This window comes from Gekko japonicus, unplaced genomic scaffold (genome assembly GCF_001447785.1).
Source record: "Gekko japonicus isolate JY-2015 unplaced genomic scaffold, Gekko_japonicus_V1.1 scaffold1916, whole genome shotgun sequence".
Lineage (NCBI taxonomy): Eukaryota > Metazoa > Chordata > Lepidosauria > Squamata > Gekkonidae > Gekko > Gekko japonicus.
This window is the reverse complement of record NW_015164718.1, coordinates 36,012-57,486: the sequence shown is the minus strand read 5'-3', so window position 1 is coordinate 57,486 and position 21,475 is coordinate 36,012. Positions and strand designations below refer to the sequence as shown.

Here is a 21,475-nt window from a genome sequence, read left to right as displayed (position 1 = left end):
GGGAACCATGGCGGGAGATTCAAACCCACCAATGGTGACCAGGGGTGTGTCCCCAGGTATGTATATAGTTGGCCTGCCAGCCGTTTGTTCCTTGTTCTTGTTGTGTACCAAATAAAGCGTGCCATGTACCACGTCGTCGTCGGTCATTTATCCATGCGGCAACCCACTACATAACACATAATAAATGCTAGTATTGTTATTAAATCGATGGCTACCATATCAGCTCTCTCTTCCCATAACCGGCTCGTAGGTCTTCTGCAGTTGTCTTTCAAGTGGCTGGCAGAGGCTGTTAGTATGAATTCTAGAGGCAACAGGGCTTCCTGTCCTAGTTGTTAATGGTTGCGGCAGCTCCAAAAGCCTGGCAGAAGAGCTCCGTTTTACAGGCCCTGTAGAACTGTAAGAGGTTTTGCAGGGCCCTGGTCTCTTCTGGGAGTTTGTTCCACCAGGATGGAGCCGCCACTGAGAAAGCTCTGGCCCTGGTAATTGACAGCCTGGCCTCCTTAAGACTTGGGAGGGCCAATCGGTTCTGGGCCCCAGAACACAGTGCTCTCTGGGGAATATGTGGGGAAATGCGGACCCTCAGGTATGTAGGCCCCTGACCATAAAGGGCTTTAAAGGTAAGAACCAGCACCTTGTAACAAATTCAGTATGCTATCGGCAGCCAGTGCAGTGACTTTAGCACAGGCTGGATGTGCTCACAGATTGAGAATCCCACCAACAGCCTCGCCACAGCATTTTGCATCAGCTGCAGCTTCCGCATTTGAGACAAGGGCGACCCCATGTAGAGAGCATTACAGTAGTCTAGTCTCGAGGTGACCATTGCATGGATCACTGTTGCCAAGTCATTGCGTTCGAGGAAGGGAACCAACTGCCTAATCAGCCGGTGATGATAAAAGGCTGACTTGGCAGTGGCTGCTACCTGGGCATCCAGGAGCACTTCCAGACTCCTAACCTGCGGTCCTGGCACCAAGGGAGCCCCATCAAAGTGGGATTCCTACTCTTGGACCGCCCCGGCTCAGGCAAAGGACCTCTGTCTTCATCGGATTCAATTCCAGCCAACTCAGCCTAAGCCAACCAGCCATGGCTTGTAGTGCCTGGTCTAGATCTTCCAGTTTGGAGTTGGACTGATCACCCAACAACAGATAGAGCTGGATGTCATCCGCATACTGGTGACATCCCAGTCCATGCCTCTGGGCAATCTGGGCAAGGGGGTGCATGTAGATGTTAAAGAGCATTGGGGACAACACTGCCCCTTGAGGCACTCCACAATCCAGTGGGTGCCTCTGGGATAGTTGATCCCCCAGTGCCAGCCTTTCTCCCCGACCTTGGAGAAAGGAGACGAGCCACTGCAAGGCCATCCCTGGACCCCAGTGTTGTTGAGGCGGTGGATCAGTAGCTGATGGTCAACCATGTCGAACGCTGCTGACAGGTCTAACAACAACAGCACTGCCGATCCACCCCAATCCAGATGCCTCCGGAGGTCGTCCGTGAGGGCGACTGTTGCCGTCTCCATCTCGTGACCCGGCCAAAAGCTGGACTGGAAAGAGTCTAAAATGGAAGCATCATCCAAGAAACACTGTAGCTGTATGGCCACAGCCCTCTCTATTATCTTGCCCAAGTAGGGCAAGTTGGAAACCAGTCAGTAGTTTGCCAGTTTGGCTGGGTCCAAGGATTGCTTTTTCAAGAGAGGGTGGATCACCACTTCCTTAAGTGCCTCAGGTAACCACTCCTCCAAGAGGGACTTGTTGACAATCTCCCATAGGGCACCTCGGAACCCCTCGTGGCTGGCTTTAATTAGCCATGAAGGGCATGGATCAAGGGAGCAAGTGGAACGGCGTACAGTTAGGAGCAACTTGTTAACTTCCTCTAGGCTGAGTGGGCCAAAATGATTCATAACCAGAATAGAAGATGTGTATGGAGCCTCGAGTAAGCCTCAATAAATAGAGCCACTCCTCCCCCCCGCCCCCTAGTCCGTGATTGGTGAAGAACCAAGAACCCGGGAGAAGCCAGCTGGGAGAGAACTACCATCTCTCCCTCTTGCACCCAGGTCCCCGTCATGCATGCCAGGTCTACATTCTGCTCTTGCAGAAAGTCCCGAAGGACTGTGGTCTTATTGTTTATAGACCTGGCATTACACAACGCCAATGTCGGGGGGGGGTCAGTCCCCCTAGCCCCACTACCTACTACCTTTGGGATGGGACACTTATCTCTTCAATGAATAAAACAGTGTATATTAATAACTTCCTACTGAGGTATCACACTCTCTCACTTCACAAACACTCCTCACTCTCAAATCCTCCTTTCTCTTCAGAATGTACTTTGTCAAATCTTTATTTTATTTAGCTCAGTTTAATCTTTCCCTTCTTAACAGGTTCAGTCAGCTTCTGTCTCTCACACACTTATAATACTTTGACAATATTAGGTTTTGACTCTCTCTAGTTGCTAATATGTCCTCTAAAGTATTCTGCCTCCTTTTTAGAATCTTAAATGCTTTTCACAGCACTAATATGGGATTCTAATCAGAAGACTGCTTCTCAGACTGACTGCTGACTAACCAAAACTGACTGTTAACTGCTGGCTGAACACACTGACTGACTTTCTCCACACACACTTCTTAGCTCCACCCATACATTCTCAATCATCAACCAATCACCTCACTCATCCCCCTCTTTCACCCTTCTTTCTCTTCTAGGGTTGCCAAGTCTGGCAAACTCACCAGCGGGGGAGGCTTGGACGAGTCCAAAAGCGCGCCACCGCCACATCACCAGAAGTGACGTGTGCCGTTGCTAACGTTGGGGGCGTGGCCCCGACGAGCTTGGCCACACCCCCAAGGTCAGCAATGGTGATGCAGCTTTGGGGGGCAGAGTTCCCCCCGGGGCCCGATTCTGCCACGGCAGAAATCGGGCCTCCAAAGCGGGGGTTTCCCCGCCCCCATTTGGCAACCCTATCCTCTTCTGAAAATTACCAACATTTTAAAAACACACACACAAAACTTGAAATCATTAAAAAAGGCCTTCTGTTCTCAGCCTCCAGAAGCTTCCTCACACCTAAGTGATTGTCTAATTTGCTAGCGAATAACTTGAGGCTGTAGAACACTCCTAGTTACTATACAACCTACCCTGATAATTCAGTCCCAAACCTAGGAAGTCTTTGTCTGACTATGCCATATGGTTTTCCCCCCGACGATCTGGGCCACGCCCCCAACGTGAGCGATGTGGCTGCGTCACCTCTGGTGACGCAGCTTCGGGGGGCGGAGTTCCCCCTGGGACCCGATTCCGCCGCGGCAGAAATCGGGCCTCCAAAGCGGGGATTTCCCCACCCCCTGCCCCCACTTGGCAGCCCTATCAACACCTTCTGGTGATCCTCAGTCTGAGGGACATCCGCTTAGCCTCAGCCAGGGCAAGGGCTTTTTTGGCCCTTGCCCCAACCTGGTGGAACATGCTCCCATCTCAGATCAGAGCCCTGCAGGACCTATTACAGTTCTGCAGGGTCTGTAAAACGGAGCTGTTCCGCCAGGCTTTTGGTTGAGGTGGCAGGCGTTTAGCTATTCTGGCCTCTCCTGTTTATGGCCCCTTTCCCAGTGTCCTTGCTGTTTTGGATATTATTGGGGCACTGGAGCACCAATATTCACCTGATATGAGGCATGGGGTTTGATGATATTGTTTATCCTGCCATCAATTGTTTTATTGCTTTTACTGTTTTATTGTTTTATGGACTACATGTTGTAAACCGCCATGAGCCCATTTGTGGGAGAGGGCGGGGTATAAATTTAATTAATAAATAAAAATAAAATATAAATAAATAAAATGAATTCAAAAATATTTTTCCCTTTCTTAAATGTTGTTTTTTTAAAACAGAATGTTTTTATTTTTCATCACTTAATTCAAAAACAAAAAACTTAAAAATAAAATTCCAACGTTAACAATTCTATACAACCAAAATGGAGCTACAACTTGCGCTCTCATTAAAACACATCCTTTATGAAATGCATGTATCTCATATAGATCAAAACCTCAATTCCAATAGAATACCTATTGCAAGTATCTATCTGGCAGCTTATATAGTATAGTGGGATCATTGGTTACATAGTCAAAGTGAAAACCATCTTTCCAAAAACTTATTTGACAAAGAGGGGGAATAAGCCGCTGTCAGTTGTGTCGCTATTTTATCTGCTGCGGCTAAATCCCAGCATTTTGAAACCCACTGTTTTAAAGAAGGAACTTTAGCTTGGTTCCAGTTTTGGGCAATCAAAGATTTTGCTGCTGATAGTAAAATAGTCAACTCTTTTTTTTCTTTGGTCAGTGATATATCCGTCCAGAAGTTTAAAAGAATTGCTTCAGGCATGAAAGGAAAATCTTGGCCAATTATTTTCGAGATTTCTGCTACCTACAACAACTGTCCAAAATTGGTTTACATGTTGACACCTCCACCAACAGTGTAGAAAAGATCCTTTTACACTACCGCCCTTCCAAAAAATCGGAGTCGATTTAAACTTGCAGTGAAATAGTTGGGAAGGTGTCAAATACCAACATGAGTGTATCTTAAAAGATTACATCTTTATCAGCATATTGTTAGTAGTCAAGTGATATGAAATTTAATTTTTTTTTAAAGGTGTGCAAGTATTTGTTCTTAGGCTTTCACTATTGCTAGCATATTGTTTTACTGTATTGAGTCAGAAGAGATACTACACCTTTTCCAGCTAAACCATGTAAAATAGGTGTTTACTTCAGATAAATGTGTACATAAAGGTGGTGGAACTTACCTGAAAGATTATACAAGAGAATGAGACACAAAACAGAAATTCTTCCCAGTCCAGATTGGGGTGACTGATCAACATGATGACTGAATTTCCCACATATTTCTCTACAGATCATCTTGATGTTGGTGTTTGAAGTTCAGCTCAAATGCTGTGCCAAACAACTTTGTGCCTGCAAAGTGGCCACTTATGGTACTGGCTCATGGCTGAGTTGTGCTAGATTTGTAACCTGTGTGTTGTGGATTGCAGATGCTTATGTTGCTGCTTAGTTGGTAAACTAAATCTTCTCACATTCTGGATGAGAAAGTATCCCTGAGTCACAGTTGCTCATTAAAGTAACCTACTTGTCAATCAATGAATCAAAGATCTTCCTCTCACTGTGCCTGTGCAGTGAGATGGATCACGAGGACTCACCAACTCGGAGCTTACCAGTTGCTGTCCTTTATAAAGTTTGTATATTCTGTACCTGGCATTACATTTTATGGCACACATGGCTCGGGCCGACAAAGTGATGTTTATGTCAGATTTGGCCCTCATAACAAATGAGTTCAACATCTCTGGGGATACACTGCCTTGTGTTGACTCATGGGCAGAACTGGTAGCAAATTCAGCTGCTTTTTCCTTTTAGTTTTCAAAGTAGGTATTGTGTGCTGCCCCCCAAAAGCTTCAAGACACATATTTTTACTAGTACAAAAGTTTGAAAAAGAAGACTTTTTGGACATGTGTATGAGAAAATAGAGTTCCCATGAGGCAACTCTAGAATATGCATGAACAATATAGATCTGGGCAGGTTGGCAGCCATTAATAAAAACTGAGTGATGCTGCCTTAGCCATCTTAATGGGGGGGGGGGTTTGGCCTTTAGTAATGGATGCAGTGGGATGGGGGAGTAGACAGCAGCCACAAAGCAGTATGCTCTTCTGCAGTTTTAAAAAAAATTAATTAACATATATGAGCTGTTTGGACAGAAACTGTTGCCGAATTAGGGCTGGGTTGAGTCTCAGTCCCCTGCTAAACCTCTGGTACACATATAATATTTTCATATCTATAGTAATTAGCCTACATAGTTGAAACTTTGGTTCTGTTCTGGTCCCAGGAAGCTTCAGGCTGCTGTTATGATTACAGGGGTCACCTTCACTGGTCAAGTCTTCGCCTCATGTGGCTTTTGCCTACTGGGAACGTTTATATTTTATAGCAGTCAGAAGTCACTATCAAATTTTAAATAGATAAGAGTATCAGAAACTAGCTTTCTTGATTCGATGAGTCACCTTGGCTTAACCCAGCTTTCCTTGGCTTTCCTGACCCCAAAGATAGAAAGAAAGGGGCTGACTTTGTTGTATACGTCAGATATATGTCAAATGCTCATTACAGACTTGATTGACAGTTACATTAGCTTCAGTGGGTGAAAGAGGGTACTTAATGTCTGATTTTAGTCTTGTTCCTGGTTGTTCTGATCAACTACACACAGTTATAGGGCTTGGTAGAACAACCAATGATATCCTTTATACAATTACAAGTGCACTGTTTATGTATTGGGGTTGTGTTGAAATATTCTATGATGAATATTGAAATGCTACAAAAATGTTTTCTGACGTAAGAATGTGTAATGGAATAAATTGAGTCTTAATTTAGAACAACTGTCTCTCTGTCTCTCTTGATGCAATTGGGAAGCCAGCTTCTCTCCCTCCCAAAATTGAACACAGTGGGAATGAGGGTACACGCAAAGGGTCCTACATCCCTCTTTTCCTCAACAGAAACAAACAGTGCATCAGTGTTCAATTCAAATTATTGCAACTTGCAAACAATCCATGAGGTGATCAGTCTCTTTGACAAACCCAACAAGGCTCAATGAGGATCCTTTATGGAATCCATCAAAGTCTCAGCTGCTGATGTCAGAAATGTGGACTCTTAAGTGTGCGGACTCTAAGTGAGCCGACTCTAATCTGGGAGAACTGGGTTTTATTCCCCACTCCTCCACTTGCAGCTGCTGGATGACCTTGGGCAAGCCATAGTTCTGTCAGAGCTGAAAGAGCAGTTCTTGAAAGAGCTCTCTCAGGCTCACCTACCTCACAGGGAGGGGAAAGGAAAGGAGTTTGTAAACTGTTCTGAGACTCTGAGTGAAGGGCAGGGTATAACTCCTCCTCCTCCTCCTCCTCCTCCTCCTCTTCTTCTTCTTCCTCTTCTTCCTCCCTATTTCTCTCTATAGCTTTATACACCTCTTCAGGATTTCACACCTATACATCTAACAATCCGAAAACTGCTAACACAATGAAAGTTTTCAAAAATAATTTTCAGTTTGAGATTAGAAAGGTCAAAAAGGTTTCTACATGAAAATTAAGAATACATTTCCAGTGACAATTCTTCCAACACATTTATTAAAATTTAGCAAATTTGGAAAATCAGCATAAAGCCCAATTATGTTCCGTGAACAAGATTGCACCAGATAGCCAGCTTGGTTGCAGTGTCAGACTAGGGTCTGGCAGTCCTTGGTTTAAATCCCCCTTCACCATTAATTCTTGCTTGGTTACTTGGAGCTGGTCACACACTCTCAGCCTAACCTACCTCACAAGGTTATGAGGATAAAATAGAGGAGAGGAGAATGATGCTTTGGGTTTCCATTGCAGAGCAAGGCGGGGCATAAATGAAGTAAATAAATAAACATTATATAATAACAATGATTATATCACAGAAGCCTCAATATCAACCGTCTTTATCAGATTGTGTACAAGAGGATAAAGAAGCTAACACCGGCAATCAGTGATATTGGGGGGAAATTACAGTCTCTTAATATAAAAAATGCAGATTTATTTTCTGGTTCTTAGCAATGGGAACATCCAACTTGATTGAGAATGCAAATTGTAACATTATTCCTATCCCTCTACTAATATTGACCTTTGCTACCCTATTCTCTTATCATCCCTGATTCCAAGGCAGATTTTATCTGGGTGACGTTATCTTTGATCCTTTTGGGTCTTTCATTAATGAAGAAAATTTAATTATTAGCATAGTTTTTTGAAATTGGCATATCCACATTCTTCTACCAGGTATGAAACTAGACTAGCCAGCTCCCAAATGTAGAAAGGACCAGGGTTCTCTCCCCCGCCCCACCCCGGTATGGTTAAGTTCTGTAGTTTATATGTGTCATCATTTCTGAGAACATACCTCCTCATGGTACAATCCCAGTGATAAGTGCATTGTGGTCAACTATCTGCAATCTACGTGCATTTCAAGGCATAGCTCTCCTGGATGGAAAACCAGGCATAAAGATTGAACTAGCTACCCATATTTCACTTGAAGAACTGGGCTAACATCTTGTGTGGCAACAGTAGTGCAAACTCCCATGAATTCAAAACCTCCTGATACTATAAATATTCATCTTTATATATACTTGAGGATTAACTTGTCTGTATTGACTAAGTAATTATTTAGCAGAAAGACCGGGAGAACCTTTCTGTAGAGCCCAATTGCCACCTGGTCCCTTCCCTGTTGGAGTCTACTGGCCTTCTACAACTTAGAAGAAGGAGAAAAAGAGACCATTTTCATTAGGGTGCCTGCTGTTACTTCTTCGGCTTTTTTAAAGACCAGAGAATCAGGGAAGCTCCTATGTGTGTTTCCTATTTCTTTTATTAGCTACCATGAATTTTTATTTTGAAAAGGAAAGGCAGGGTGTGTGTGTGTATTCATTAATGGCACTTCGATGTACAGGACTGGGTACAAAAAAATTCAACTGGATCAGCGCTCACAGAATGTGGCTCTCCTGACTCCCCTTCTACCTGCAGCTCCCTGTGCTCCCCCCCCCCGTCCCGGCCAGCTGCTCCTGGTGATTTGGGAACCTTCAGCAGCTGCATAGGCTGAAGCACAAGGGCTGCAGTGGGAAGAAGAAATAGGCAGGAATCCCCCCCCTCCGTATAAATGGAGGTTTTGCTTCTACTATTATACAAGCAGGGTTGGATCTAAGATACAGGGCTTCATTTAGGGATGAGCTGGTATGAATTTACCTCATTTGCAATGTCTGTTCACTATCGAGTTGACCACCTTGATGACTTGTTCACCATTAAAAACAAACATTTTAAGTATGCTTTCGTCTGCACAGTGGCAACATTGGGCTGGTGGCTGGGCTTCATAGCCATCATTCACATGTGTATTGGCTTGCTTGGATTATGCATTCATCCTTTGGCAGGCCATGCCACTGCTCACAGAATGTGACTCTCCTGACTCCCGTTCTACCTGCAGCTCCCTGTGCTCCCTCCCCCCTGCCTCGGTCAGCTGCTCCTGATGATTTGGGAACCTTCAGCAGTTGCATAGGCTGAAGCACAAGGGCTGCAGTGGGAAGAAGAAATAGGCAGGAATCTCCCCACCCTGTATAAATGGAAGTTTTGCTTCTACTATTATACAAGCAGGGTTGGATCTAAGATACAGTGTTCCATTTAGGGATGAGCTGGTATGAATTTACTTCATTTGCAATGTCTGTTCACTCTCGAGTTGAACACCTTGATGACTTGTTCACCATTAAAAAAAACATTTTAAGTATGCTTTCATCTGCACAGTGGCAACATTGGGCTGGTGGCTGGGCTTCATAGCCATCGTTCACATGTGTATTGGCTTGCTTGGATTATGCAGTCATCCTTGGGCAGGCCATGCATAATTTAAAACCATTTGCCACTTTTGCACTTGCGAAGCCACTTAACACATGCTTGGAACTGACTGGATCAAACAAGAGTGCCCAGGTTGCAGGGTGAGAACATATGAAATATTTAAAATCAGCTATGTTTGACATATATCCACTAGATACAAAATGAACAAACATGAACATAGATTCAGCACTTTGTTGGTCTTAAAGGTGCCACTAGACTCAAAACATGAACATACTCAGCTTTGGGTCAAGCAGGTGGTTAAAAGGGGCAATGCCAGAGAGACAAGCCATATGGTCCCCTCCCCTCTCTCCACTTTGACCAGGATAACCAAGGAAAGCCCGTCTTTTGGTCAGTATTTTTTCCCCTATTGGATAGCAGGAAACATTAACAAACAGATGGAGAAGGATACAGCCATGGCAAAATAATGGAAGAATGTACAAGCCCCAAGTATTTGAAATCCATATCTAAACATTGAGTCATTAGGCAAAATAAACAGGCTACAATACACAGAAAACACACAAATCCCATTCCCCACACATGTCTGAAGTGTATTTTTAAATGACTTTTTAACACAAAGAGGACAGGTGAGGGATGGGGAAAACAGTGTGATAACATACAGTGTCTGTGATCCAATCTTTAGTGTTCAAAAACCAATCTAACCTTTTTCAAAGTTTGACAGAGTTGTTTGAAATTTGCAATCAAATTGCAATCCACACAGAAGGTAGATCAAGCACCCAGGTTTGCTTTAATTGGGGGCTAATAAAAGTCTGTAAATTAAACATAAAATATCAAGGAAGGAAGGTTAAAAATCAGTACAGATGAATTTATCTTCTATTGAAAGGATTCACAACATATGAAGGAGTCAGGGAAGTTTTCTCTCTTTCATGCTGCTTTGGGGCTAGTTATAATCCCAAAATATATAGAAGAGTGAAGTTACTGGCATAAAGGGTTTGGTAAATGAGAATTCTTAGAGTCCATTTAATTCAATAAAAAGATGAGCAAGTTTAGAAAACTGACAATTTTGATGAATGAGAGACATGTATAGGTATTTGCACAACCAGATTGTATATATAATTTATTCACATTATTTTTAATCAAAAGAATTATATTTATTTTGTATATATATGGTCTCATGAAAATCCAAAATGAGAAATACATTTTAAATCTATATGCCTATAAGTGGTAAGCATAATTAGGCATCTGTTTGTTTAAAAAAGGTTATTGTATATTACATGCACAATCATCTTGTTAGAATCATAGGCTGCTCACAGTTTGCAAATATACTCATAGCAATGAGATTATGTTATGTTCTAGCCCTCTCCCCCTAATATCTAGTTGAAAACACAGAGTTGTTTGAAGTATCCAAAACTGGCATGAAACATATCTTGCGGTTCTTATCGTCACAGAATTTAATACCAACAACTCGTGTTGTGTAAAAAATTGGTAGAAAGCATGTATCCCATTGACTTAAAGTACACATTCACTCTTAGGAAGAACATTCCAAATCTATAATCCCATATAGTCAATCTACAAATCCTTTAAAAATAAGGATTTGGATCAAAATGTTAACACAATCTCATTGCAATATTACACCAGCCCAATTTTTCAAATGCTGGTTAAAATGCTATATATTTTCAAATACAGATAAAAGGAAGTCCTATGCTAGAATTCAGGATAGTATTTTCAGGCCCTTATATTTCACTTTTACTAAATTTCCTCAAAAAAAGATATTCTGTCAAACTGACAACTTGCCTACTGTATTAAAAGTATCTTATAAAGATAGCTTCTCTTTAACAGGTCACCATCAAATAGTAACATCAAAAATATGAAGTCTAAATACTGAAAATTGTATACATGCGATATTGTTTAATTACATAGTACCTAATTGTGTGCACCATAGATAATTGTGTCTCAAATACTGTAACAAACCTGAATTCACACCATATAAATATATACAGACAGAGAACTATATATGCCGAGTACCATAGTTAATATGACTTCAGCTGTGGTGCTATAGACATATAATACCACAGTTAATTCAACTCGCTAGGAAAGAAAAGTATCTTCAATTTATTTTGTTATGAGAATTTCACAGTAGGAGGAGGCAATTCTTTGCTGATTTCCCCCCCTACCTCCTCCTTCAGGGGGGAAAAACATTTGTTTTGTAAACATCTTTGAAGATATTATTATACCAATATATCTTTAAAATTTATTCATAATGGTAAATAACTAACCAACATGAATAAAGTATGTCATAACACAATAACACTTTTCCGACAAAACAGGTATTTATTAAAAGAATGTTTTTATAAATAAGTTGTCTTGCATTTTAAACTACAATTTCATAAACAACAATATTTTAAAAGTGCTGAGTATGGTAGGATAGTCAGCAACGCCAGTGTAAACAGATCTTTTTATGCTTTCTGCTTTGCAGAATTGTCTCTTTTTTTCTGTTTTAACCCCCATTTTGTCAAACACTACAACAGTGAAAAGAGTTGCATAGGGAATAAAGAATAGCCCTTTTAAGTCATATCTCCTGAATTCTATATAAATTACAAAATCAAATAAGCATAAGAAACAGTTTGCTAAATTGTCCATGTCTCCCTCCCTTCCCAAGTTAAAAGCATACAGAGTTCAAGTAAATAATAAGTAAAATTTCCCCATGTCTGCCCTTTGACACCTGTTTAATAAATTAAATATGAAGAGGTAGTAAAAAAAGAAACAGCCCTCCCCTAACAAATAAATGACCTAATTGTCAGAAAAGAAGTATTTAAAATGGGGGCATACAGACCTCTGGACAGCATAACACCAAATATCTTGATATTATGTGGGCACTGAAAGGATGACCACTAGGACAGACATACAGACATGGGAAGATCCAGTTCCGTGAGTTATTCCATACTAAGAAATAACTATGCTTAACATACTTTTGGCCACTGCAGTAGAGCTTTAAAGGGCCACCAACTGAGAGCTTTTCTACTACACATTTCACTTAAATGTATGGGGCTTCCACATTAGCATGCTTAGTGGATTGCATCCATACAGTGGTGAGCTAAGGGTCAGCCCTTAGGAATAACTTGCAGACAAGGGGCTGATGTCTGAGAAGTCACATCTGCTCAGCACCACAGCAATTTTATTTTTAAAAGAATTGAGCTCACATCAACAAACTGATGTAAGGGAGAAACACTGGGCCTATCAGATCTCTCTGAGCAGAAGGCCCACCATTCTTAATAGTAATAAAGGCTTCAATGTTTATCTGTTCAATGGCCTATTTTTTAAAAAAGTAGCTCCAACGGAATACCATCACTTAGTACCATTTTGGATATATATGTGAAAAGAGAGTTTTTGTAAATTATGCATTTTCTTCTTAGGCCAAAACACAGATGGAAATCTAAAAAGTTTTAAAAGAATATTAAGCAGCTACTTGCTTAAAACTAAATTAGCAGCAAAGGATATCATCTTCAAGGAATCTCTTCATCGGTATTATACTTGGGCCAAAACATTTCAAGGTGAACATTAACTAAACCTTCACAACTATTTTTTTAAACCTTATAAGGGATCCCTCAAAATGTGGAAGCCAGAAGACTGATTAGTCTACTTTAGCCATCCTTTAAATAACAATTTGTTTTAGTTTGTGGAAAAAACACAAACCTTTCCTTTCACACAATAGCACTTTTAAGGGAAAAAATTATCTTACAGACAGATGCTAGTCCTCAACATGGACTGAAATGCTACATGTAGGCATTTTTTAAAAAATTAAACTTTAAAAAATAAACATTAAACTATCAACCTTGGTTATGTGTATGTATGGATATTTTTTTTGCTGAATTACATAACATTACACAACAGTATTAGATAACTGGACATCCAGTCTTTAATAAATCAGTTACAGAATCTGACATCTGAAATGTACATTGATTCTCTGTTCTTAAAACAATAAAAACAATGTCAGCGTATAGACTATGTCATCCCAACCTGGATCCCATTGTATGGTTTGTGCTTTTTTGTTGGGTTTTTGACATTTCAAACTCTGTAACGAAAATGCCATCATTTTGGCAGTCAACAGCCAGAGGAATCCCCTGTTTTGTATTTTAAATAAATGGTGATAAATAAGTCTCTTTCTCTCTTATACAGAAAGTTTGTCGGTTTGACGTAACAATGAATTTAATTCCACAGAGCATTTGGAATAATATTGCTACACCTAAGGACTAGCTTTCTTCAGTGTCAGCATATCTTTAAATATGCAAGTTACTTCCTTGCTCGCTCCAACGATTTCTGTGTACTGTATATTGCACAAAATGTTATTTAATATAGATATAATTTATGTTGTTGGATTAAATATTGCAACAACTAAGTGGCAAGTGAAACATTCTTGCTTTGCACATGCAGTGTGAGGATACACAAGGAAACTCTTTATAAAACAAGTATGTCATTGCAATCTGGACTGCAGTTGTGAAAGGTGCGCGAAAGAAACATGATTTGGCAAATCCATTCCCCCCCCTTCCAAACTCAAGCATGAAAGACCTTGGTCAAACATAGACAAAGACCATTATGAGTATTTGTTTTCTTCACAGTAGCCTGAGTAGTGCTAAACTGTAGTTCTCCAGGAACTCAGTTCCAGATGTTATTAAACTACTAAGGTGAAGACAGGTGTAATATAAAAAGAGGGCACACAGCACATCTTTCAGCTATGGGGTGAGCCTCACTTCCTCTTGACCTAACCACTGAACTGACAGGCATGTATGCCAGTAAATCAAACACTGGCACAGCTGTCAGTCTTGCCCCTTCCCCCATGCTGCAGGTGGGCAGTCCACATCCACTATTTAATTTTTTTTTTACAAATGAGGCATTAACGTTCATGCATTTTATCTGTTCCTTTGTCACCTACTTAATTTTAAAAGAAACCTTTTTTAAAGTGCAAAACCTGCTCCAGTGTATTGGGGGGGGGGTTCTTGGTGACATCATCATGGGGGGGGCAGCAAGTCAGCACCATGTGTGCAGCCTTCTTCTGCTTCAGAGGTGCAGAACCAGTTTTTACAGAGCTTGTCCCTGGAGAGGAAAGGTCTGTTTGGACTGAACAGAGTGAGGGCACTTCCAGAGCGGCCCCACCCGCTCTTAAAATCTTATGTCTGTCTTCATCCTAATAGTCCTCCCCCCAAAAGAAAGCTAAATCAAGATTTTGATGCCCAAAAATGAGATCTAAGTTTCAGAAGTAGAGCCCATAGTACTTTCAACAAGAGACTTATAAATCTGAGAGTTCAAAAACCTTGGGATGTCTCTGTGCATTAATGTGTAGATCTGAAGCTGGGCATCTTCATACATATGAGGATTAGGATCCAACAAATTCCTGTTGATCACTTCTCGCACCCGTGAGTCCAAACTAACCTAAAGAGAACAGAAAAAGATGTTCCGGTTACCTGAGGAATCACATGACTTTATGTTTGGAACTTAATTCACACGTGGGGTGTAGGCCCAATCAAACTTACTAGTTTGTGTAGCTTGCCTATAAAGAGGATACCCTTGAGCAGGGTTGGCAACCCCGATGGGGATGGGTTTCCCCCCGCTTTCCTGCCCCCCATCTGCCACTGGCCAGCTGGCCAGCGGGGGGAGTCCCACCCCAAACAGCCCCATTGCCCCTGATGTGCCTGGCATGATGACGTCACCCGGAGACCCAGGTAAGACCTGGCAACAGATAGGAAGCCAGCTATGTTTCAGATCAGTTCAGGTCAAAATTAACAGGCTTGACTGTACGTATGGTTTGCCTGAATTTTTGTGGCATTTGTCTTTGTGGAAGCACAAACATGTAGCGGTTTCAGAAATATTATGATAAGAGCTTGCTGGAACAGCTGGTGGGGCCTGGGGATCTCCCGCTTTTACCACTGATCTCCAGCTGACAGAGATCAGCTCCCCTGGAGAAAATGGCTGCTTTGAAGGGGAGAATCTATGGCACTGTACCAGGCTGAGGCCCCTCCCCTCCCCAAACCCCGCCCTCTCCTGGCTCCACCCCCAAAGTCTCCAGGTATTTTCCAAACCAGATTTGGCAACCCTAGCCTGGCATGATGACGTCACCGGAGACCCAGGTAAGATCTGGCAACAGATAGGAAGCCAGCTATGTTTCAGATCAGTTCAGGTCAAAATTAACAGGCTTGACTGTACGTATGGTTTGCCTGAATTTTTGTGGCATTTGTCTTTGTGGAAGCACAAACATGTAGCGGTTTCAGAAATATTATGATAAGAGCTTGCTGGAACAGTTTAAAATTGTACTAGAACTTTAGAGATTAATAAATTTCTTCTCTGAACATATTCAAACATTTGCTGTAGCAAAGCTGTAATGGTACATATTGCTTCTTCCTCTTTCTAGGGTTGCCAATCTCCAGGTAAGGCCTGGAGATCTCCTAGAATTACGACTGATCTCCAGACTAGAGTTCAGTTCCCTTGGAGGAAATGACTGTTTTGGAGGGCTCTGTGGCATTATACCTCACTGGCATTATATCTCCACTCCTTAAATTCTGCACTCACCAGACTTCACTCCCAAATCTCTCAGGGCCTTTCATTGTACCCCAAGTAAATTGTATTATTTGTAAATTGTATTATATTCCATAGATAAGAACATAAGAACATAAGAGACGCCAATGTTGGATCAGGCCAAAGGCCCATCTAGTCCAACACTCTGTCACACAGTGGCCAAAAATACCAGGTGCCATCAGGAGATCCACCAGTGGGGCCAGGACATTAGAAGCCCTCATGGCTTCTAATTAGATGGCTTTTAATTTGCAAAAGCACAGAATTGTGGGTGCATGTTAAAAAAGGAGATAGCTTTGTTGTCAATGGCTAGCTTTGCTGAGCAGATAGTTGCTATTTTCTCTTTTGAGAAAGGAAATAAAATATCTTTTAAAAAAATGCAGGAGCTGTAATGAGGGAGTTCACAAACTCCAAAGAACTACAAAACAAATATGCAAACAAGCCAAATTTTAAAAATATTGGACTAAAATAAACAACCCTCTTCCCTTCCAAGAACAACAGTACAGAAAAGAGAAGATGAGCCTGGCCTTGACCATCAGCTAAAGAATTCACAGCCATGGGGAACTTGTTTTCCACTTCCTTGCCAGGAAAAACACAACCCTCTGCTCTCGTTGTCAGTGGCTCTAAGGCTGTAGGTCTGAGGGAAAGGACACCATATTGGAGATCATTGGAGCTAGAGGGAGGGTATGTACCTTTAAAATCACTTTAAAATGAATAAATTTGAAATAAAATCAAAAGATGCTATGGGAGGAAACACTGTGTCACATCACACTTTCTATCACAGATCCCAGTAGGTCCATGACCACTGTACAAACCACCACCCCAAAAGCAAATTTACAGTCAAATCAGTGTGTGAGGAAAGATAGCATTTCCCACAATACAAAACAATGACCCTTTTCACATTACCATTCTAAACTGGATGTTATTCTTTGGTGGCCCAATTTCAAGTAAAGCCATAGAGGGTCAGGGATTTTATACAGTGAATTTCCTTCCATCTCTGAAGTGCTATGGTCATTTCAAACAGTGCCACTTCCCCCCTACCTTCTAAGTTAGGCACTATAGCATTTTAGCTATGACACTGAAGTACTATATTGGTTTAGTGCTATAGTGATCAACTTAGAATGTTCAAAAAAAGTCCAAGGAGGATCATGCGGTGAAAAAGGGCAGGGGGAATAAAGCAGCATTGGAAGAAGCACTATGGACATTTTAAACAGCATACCACAGTGATTCAGAAGTGCAACAAATGAGTAGAAAACAGAAGAAAGCAGTTTCCCTCAAAAGCAGCTCAGCCACGCTTTGCTAAGCCAACACCAGTGGGTTTATATGAACAGGTAAATAAATCCCACCCGCAGCTGGTTACTAAAACGGGTCTGTCTGAAATGACAGAAAAAATCCATCAGCAACCAGTTACTAAAACAGAATACAAAGGCAGTTTGAAAAGGGCCATTAATATTTAGTTGCTTCAACTTCCCATTTATTCATTGTTGTTATTCAGTCGCACAGTCAAGTCCGACTCTTCACCACCCCATGGACCACATCACACCAGGCCCTCCTGTCTTCCATCATGCTCCGGAGTTTGCTTAATTTCATGTTTATTGCCTCGATAACACTGTCTAACCATCTCATCCTTTGCCTTCCCTATCTTCTTTGACCTTCAATCTTTCCCAGCATCAGGGTCTTCTCCAGTGAGTGCTCCCTTCTCATTTGATGGCCAAAGTATTTGAGCTTCAGCTTCATTATCTGGCCTTCCAGGGAACAGTCAGGGTTGGTATCTTTTAGGATTGACTGATTTGATCTCCATGCAGTCCAGGAGACTCTCAAGAGTCTTCTCCAGCACCATAGTTCAAAAGAATCTATTCTTCGGCGCTCGGCCTTCCTTATAGTCCAACTCTTGCAGCCATACAGTACTACCGGGAATACCATTGCTTTGACCATACGGACTTTTGTTGGCAGGGTGATGTCTCTACTTTTTAATATGCTGTCTAGGTTTGCCATTGCTTTCCTCCCAAGGAGCAGGCGTCTTTTAATTTCATGGCTGCAGTCACCGTCTGCAGTGACATCTGCATTTATTCATACACTGAAATAAATCCCTTGGGCTAACTTGAATGATTTTGAGGTTCTGAGGCTAACCTATCTGTAAGCTAAGTAGGAAAGCCAGTGTAGTCTAATGGAGAGCAAGCTGATCTTTTATACGCACACATACATACATTACTTAAACTAGTCCCAATTGGCTCACGAAGTAGTTTACCAGAGTAATTCACTTGGGGGGGGATTCTAAAACCTTTTATTTTGTTATGGGAGATCTGAATGTAAATACCTTTCTCTGCCTTGTGCCCACTGGATTGTCTTGGGCAAGTAGGGTTGCCAACCTCCAGGTAGTTTCTGGGGATCTCCAGGTGACAGTGACCAGTTCACCTGGCTGCTCTGGAAAGAGGACTCTGTAGCATTATACCCCATTGGTCCTACCCTTCCCCAAACCTTGCTGTCCTCGGGCTCCACCCCCCAAATCCACCCCAGGTATTTCCCAACCCAGAGCTGGCAACCCTATGAGCAAGTCAGTCTTCCAGCCTTAGCTGCATGAGGATAAATTTAGGATGAAACGCAACCCTATGAGCAAGTCAGTCTTCCAGCATGAGGATAAATTTAGGATGAAATGCAATCCCCCTCATTTAACTGCAAGGTTCCACAGGGTCCATACAACCATTTGGTAAGCTGGTCATTTTTGTATTGTCCTGTTAAGTGAAAAGGAACATTTTTTACTACTCTTTTCCTTACCTCAACGTCTGATGAGAGACAAAGAAATGTGGTAAAACCATCTGCTTGGTGCAGTAGGATGCTATTGACTACATTATCAGATGGTTACATGCTCAACACAGGAAGTTACTACTTGGCAAATGGTCATCTGTATTCACCCATAATAAAATTTTATTCAGATTAACAACACTATTTGAATTGTAATTAACAGTACTACATTCAGAAATACCATATGATAGTTTACAGCATTGTTTCTTTTTCTGCTCCATGAAAGAGATTTCCACCGTTTCAAAAGGAAACCATGCACTGCCTCAAGCCTTTTCATGTTCTTGATTATCCAAGATAACATGAGCACTGCCTTTTCATTTGACTACACATCTGCTCCCACACATCCGTGGTTAGAGAGCATCCCAGTAAACAAGTTCTTGGGAATGGCACCTTTTATAGCAATTCTGAAGGAATGCATGTTTAATTTCTGATCTGATTATTGAAACCAGCCACAGGTCTTCATGGCTATAATGTTAATTGGCATTTGAAGTATTACCTCTTTTGGTGAAAGTATTGAAATATAGTCTTCATATATAATCCTTGCTTTTTCTTCAATCACGTCTTTGTTCTGTTCCGTCTTCAGGTCTTCACATGCAAGCCAGAACAGCAGGTTCTCCTCGCTGTACTCTGTTCGGAGAAATTCTCTGAAAATATTCCTACCAGAAGGCGTTTTCATCATCTTGTCAAAATTTTGAGCCCAAGACAAAATTTCATCTGCAGTAGGGTTTTGGCTGCAAAAAAAGAATGAAAAAATGTAATGCACGAAGCCCTTATTGTCTTCATAGAAATAGTACCTCACAAGTTTAATCGAAACCAAGGTGGGATGCCTAACTGCATGTTGGACTAGTATCGGGAGACCCAGGTTCAAATCTCTGCTCCACAATAGAAGAAGAAGAGATTGGATTTATACTCGGAGTCTCAGAGCAACTTACAAACTCCTTCCTCTTCCCCTCCCCACAACAGACACCCTGTGAGGTAGATGGGGCTGAGAGAGCTCTGATACAGAAATGGCTCTTTTCAAGAACACCTCTGACAGAACTATGGCTTGCCCAAGGTCATCCAGCAGCCATAAGTGGAGGAGTGGGGAATCAAACCCAGTTCTCCCAGATTAGAGTCTGTGCACTTAACCACTACGCCAAACTGGCTTGCTGGGTGGCCTTCTTCTTTCTCCTGGTAAGTCCCCCCACAGCTGATGATGTCACATCCTATGCGATGCCAGAAATATAGCCTGGGCCTTCCTCTTTCTCCTAGTAAGCCCCACCCCCACCCCGGTTGCCAGAGACCTAGCAACCCTACTAATGTCAGTTTTCTTAACAGAGCAAATAGTGGCTCTCTGGGGTGTTTCAGGTTGGGAAAAGAGCATGGGGAAAATGTCTAAGCCTTTTCTCTCCACATACTACAGTCGTGATCCCATTTGGGCTCCCTTGTTCCTGGAGAGCCTGGAGTACCCAGAAAATATCTGCGATCAGTCCAGGGATGTACCCAGGAAAAGCTTCTGTATAGTTAGGCCATTAATATGAAGCCCTTTTGTATAATTTCCAAGCTGTTGTTAGAATCCTGGGAATGTGATACTTCCTTTTCTGCAAATCTTTCTCTAATAGATGAAATAACGGGTTTTTTTTTAAAATGTTAAATAATGGCAGAAATTACCAAGGTTTTAGATATCAGCAGGTATTCTGTCAAATGTTACCACTTCCAAGCCAATTTGGCATTCAGTAAAAGACTAACTCAATGCTAGGAGAGAATTCATACAGACACATTTCCTGCTATGAAATGACTACTTTTGGTCATTTAGTAGAGAGACATCAGCTGTGAGGCAAATACGTTCCACGGGGCCATTTCAGGGTGGGGAGAAAAGCATGAGGAGGAATGCTGAAGCCCCATTTCTTCTGTGCCACAGTCATAATCCAAACTGGGGCCCCAGGCACTGGAAAAACTATTTACCCCACTCCCGACATTTGACAGACAGTGAAAGTCAGGTAAGGGGAACTCCAGCTGTATAAACCATAACATGTAGTTCAGACCTAATACGGTATGTAGCCTAACTGATGGGTTTAGATATATGAGATTTGGAATGGATTCTTATTCAAGTCTGATACAGATGAACCCTTAGGTGTGTCAAACTACACTTTGCTTGCTTCGGTTGCCATTGTTGCTGAGGGGGAGGGAATTCCTTAGGGGAGGGGGGTGGTGTGAGTGAGTGAGAGAATGAGACCTTGGGTGATTTCCCACAAGCCCTGCTCCCAGCTCACTCCTCTTTTGTTCTGATGGCACGTGTGTTACCATGTGTGCTTTTAAATGTATTATTTATGCTAAGCTGCTGCTATATTGTCTGTAAAATGTCTTTGCATCTGTGTATATGGGATCTGGGAATTGCTGTGTCTTGGATTTGCTTGCTATGCCTTCCTGTTTGTACCTGGAAGTTGCTATTGTGCAGGGCTTGTGCTGCCTATGCTAATGGACACGTGCATACCCACACCTTCCCAGCATGCCTTGGAACAAAGAAGACCGCCATTTAGCTCAGCCTTTGGAGACGAGGAAAACAACAGGTCTCCCACCATTACAGATCTCCTGGAATAACACGTAACCCCACATATCTGGTTTGGCATCACAAAAGGACAACATCCTGTTATTGCCTTCCTGGACCAGGCAACATCTGCAAGTCAAAGGTTGCTATGGGAATACAACTTTGACACCTTGCCACATGGCTCCCCATTGAAGTTAGGCTTAGAATTTGAATATCGCCCCACTCCCCTCTAGGTA

At 42.0% G+C, this 21,475-nt stretch overlaps 1 protein-coding gene across 1 annotated transcript in view; it reads right to left on the bottom strand.

Moving 5' to 3' along the window:
- Window positions 1-14,587: 14,587 nt before the first annotated feature.
- RGS17 (regulator of G-protein signaling 17) overlaps window positions 14,588-21,475 on the bottom strand; it is a gene marked incomplete at its 5' end in the record, with an annotated part of 14,662 nt that continues 7,774 nt past the window's right edge. The window contains 2 exons of the mRNA XM_015409572.1: window positions 14,588-14,773; window positions 19,209-19,443. Coding sequence (XP_015265058.1) covers window positions 14,588-14,773; window positions 19,209-19,443 — 421 coding nt within the window. The remainder of the gene's footprint in view (window positions 14,774-19,208; window positions 19,444-21,475) is intronic.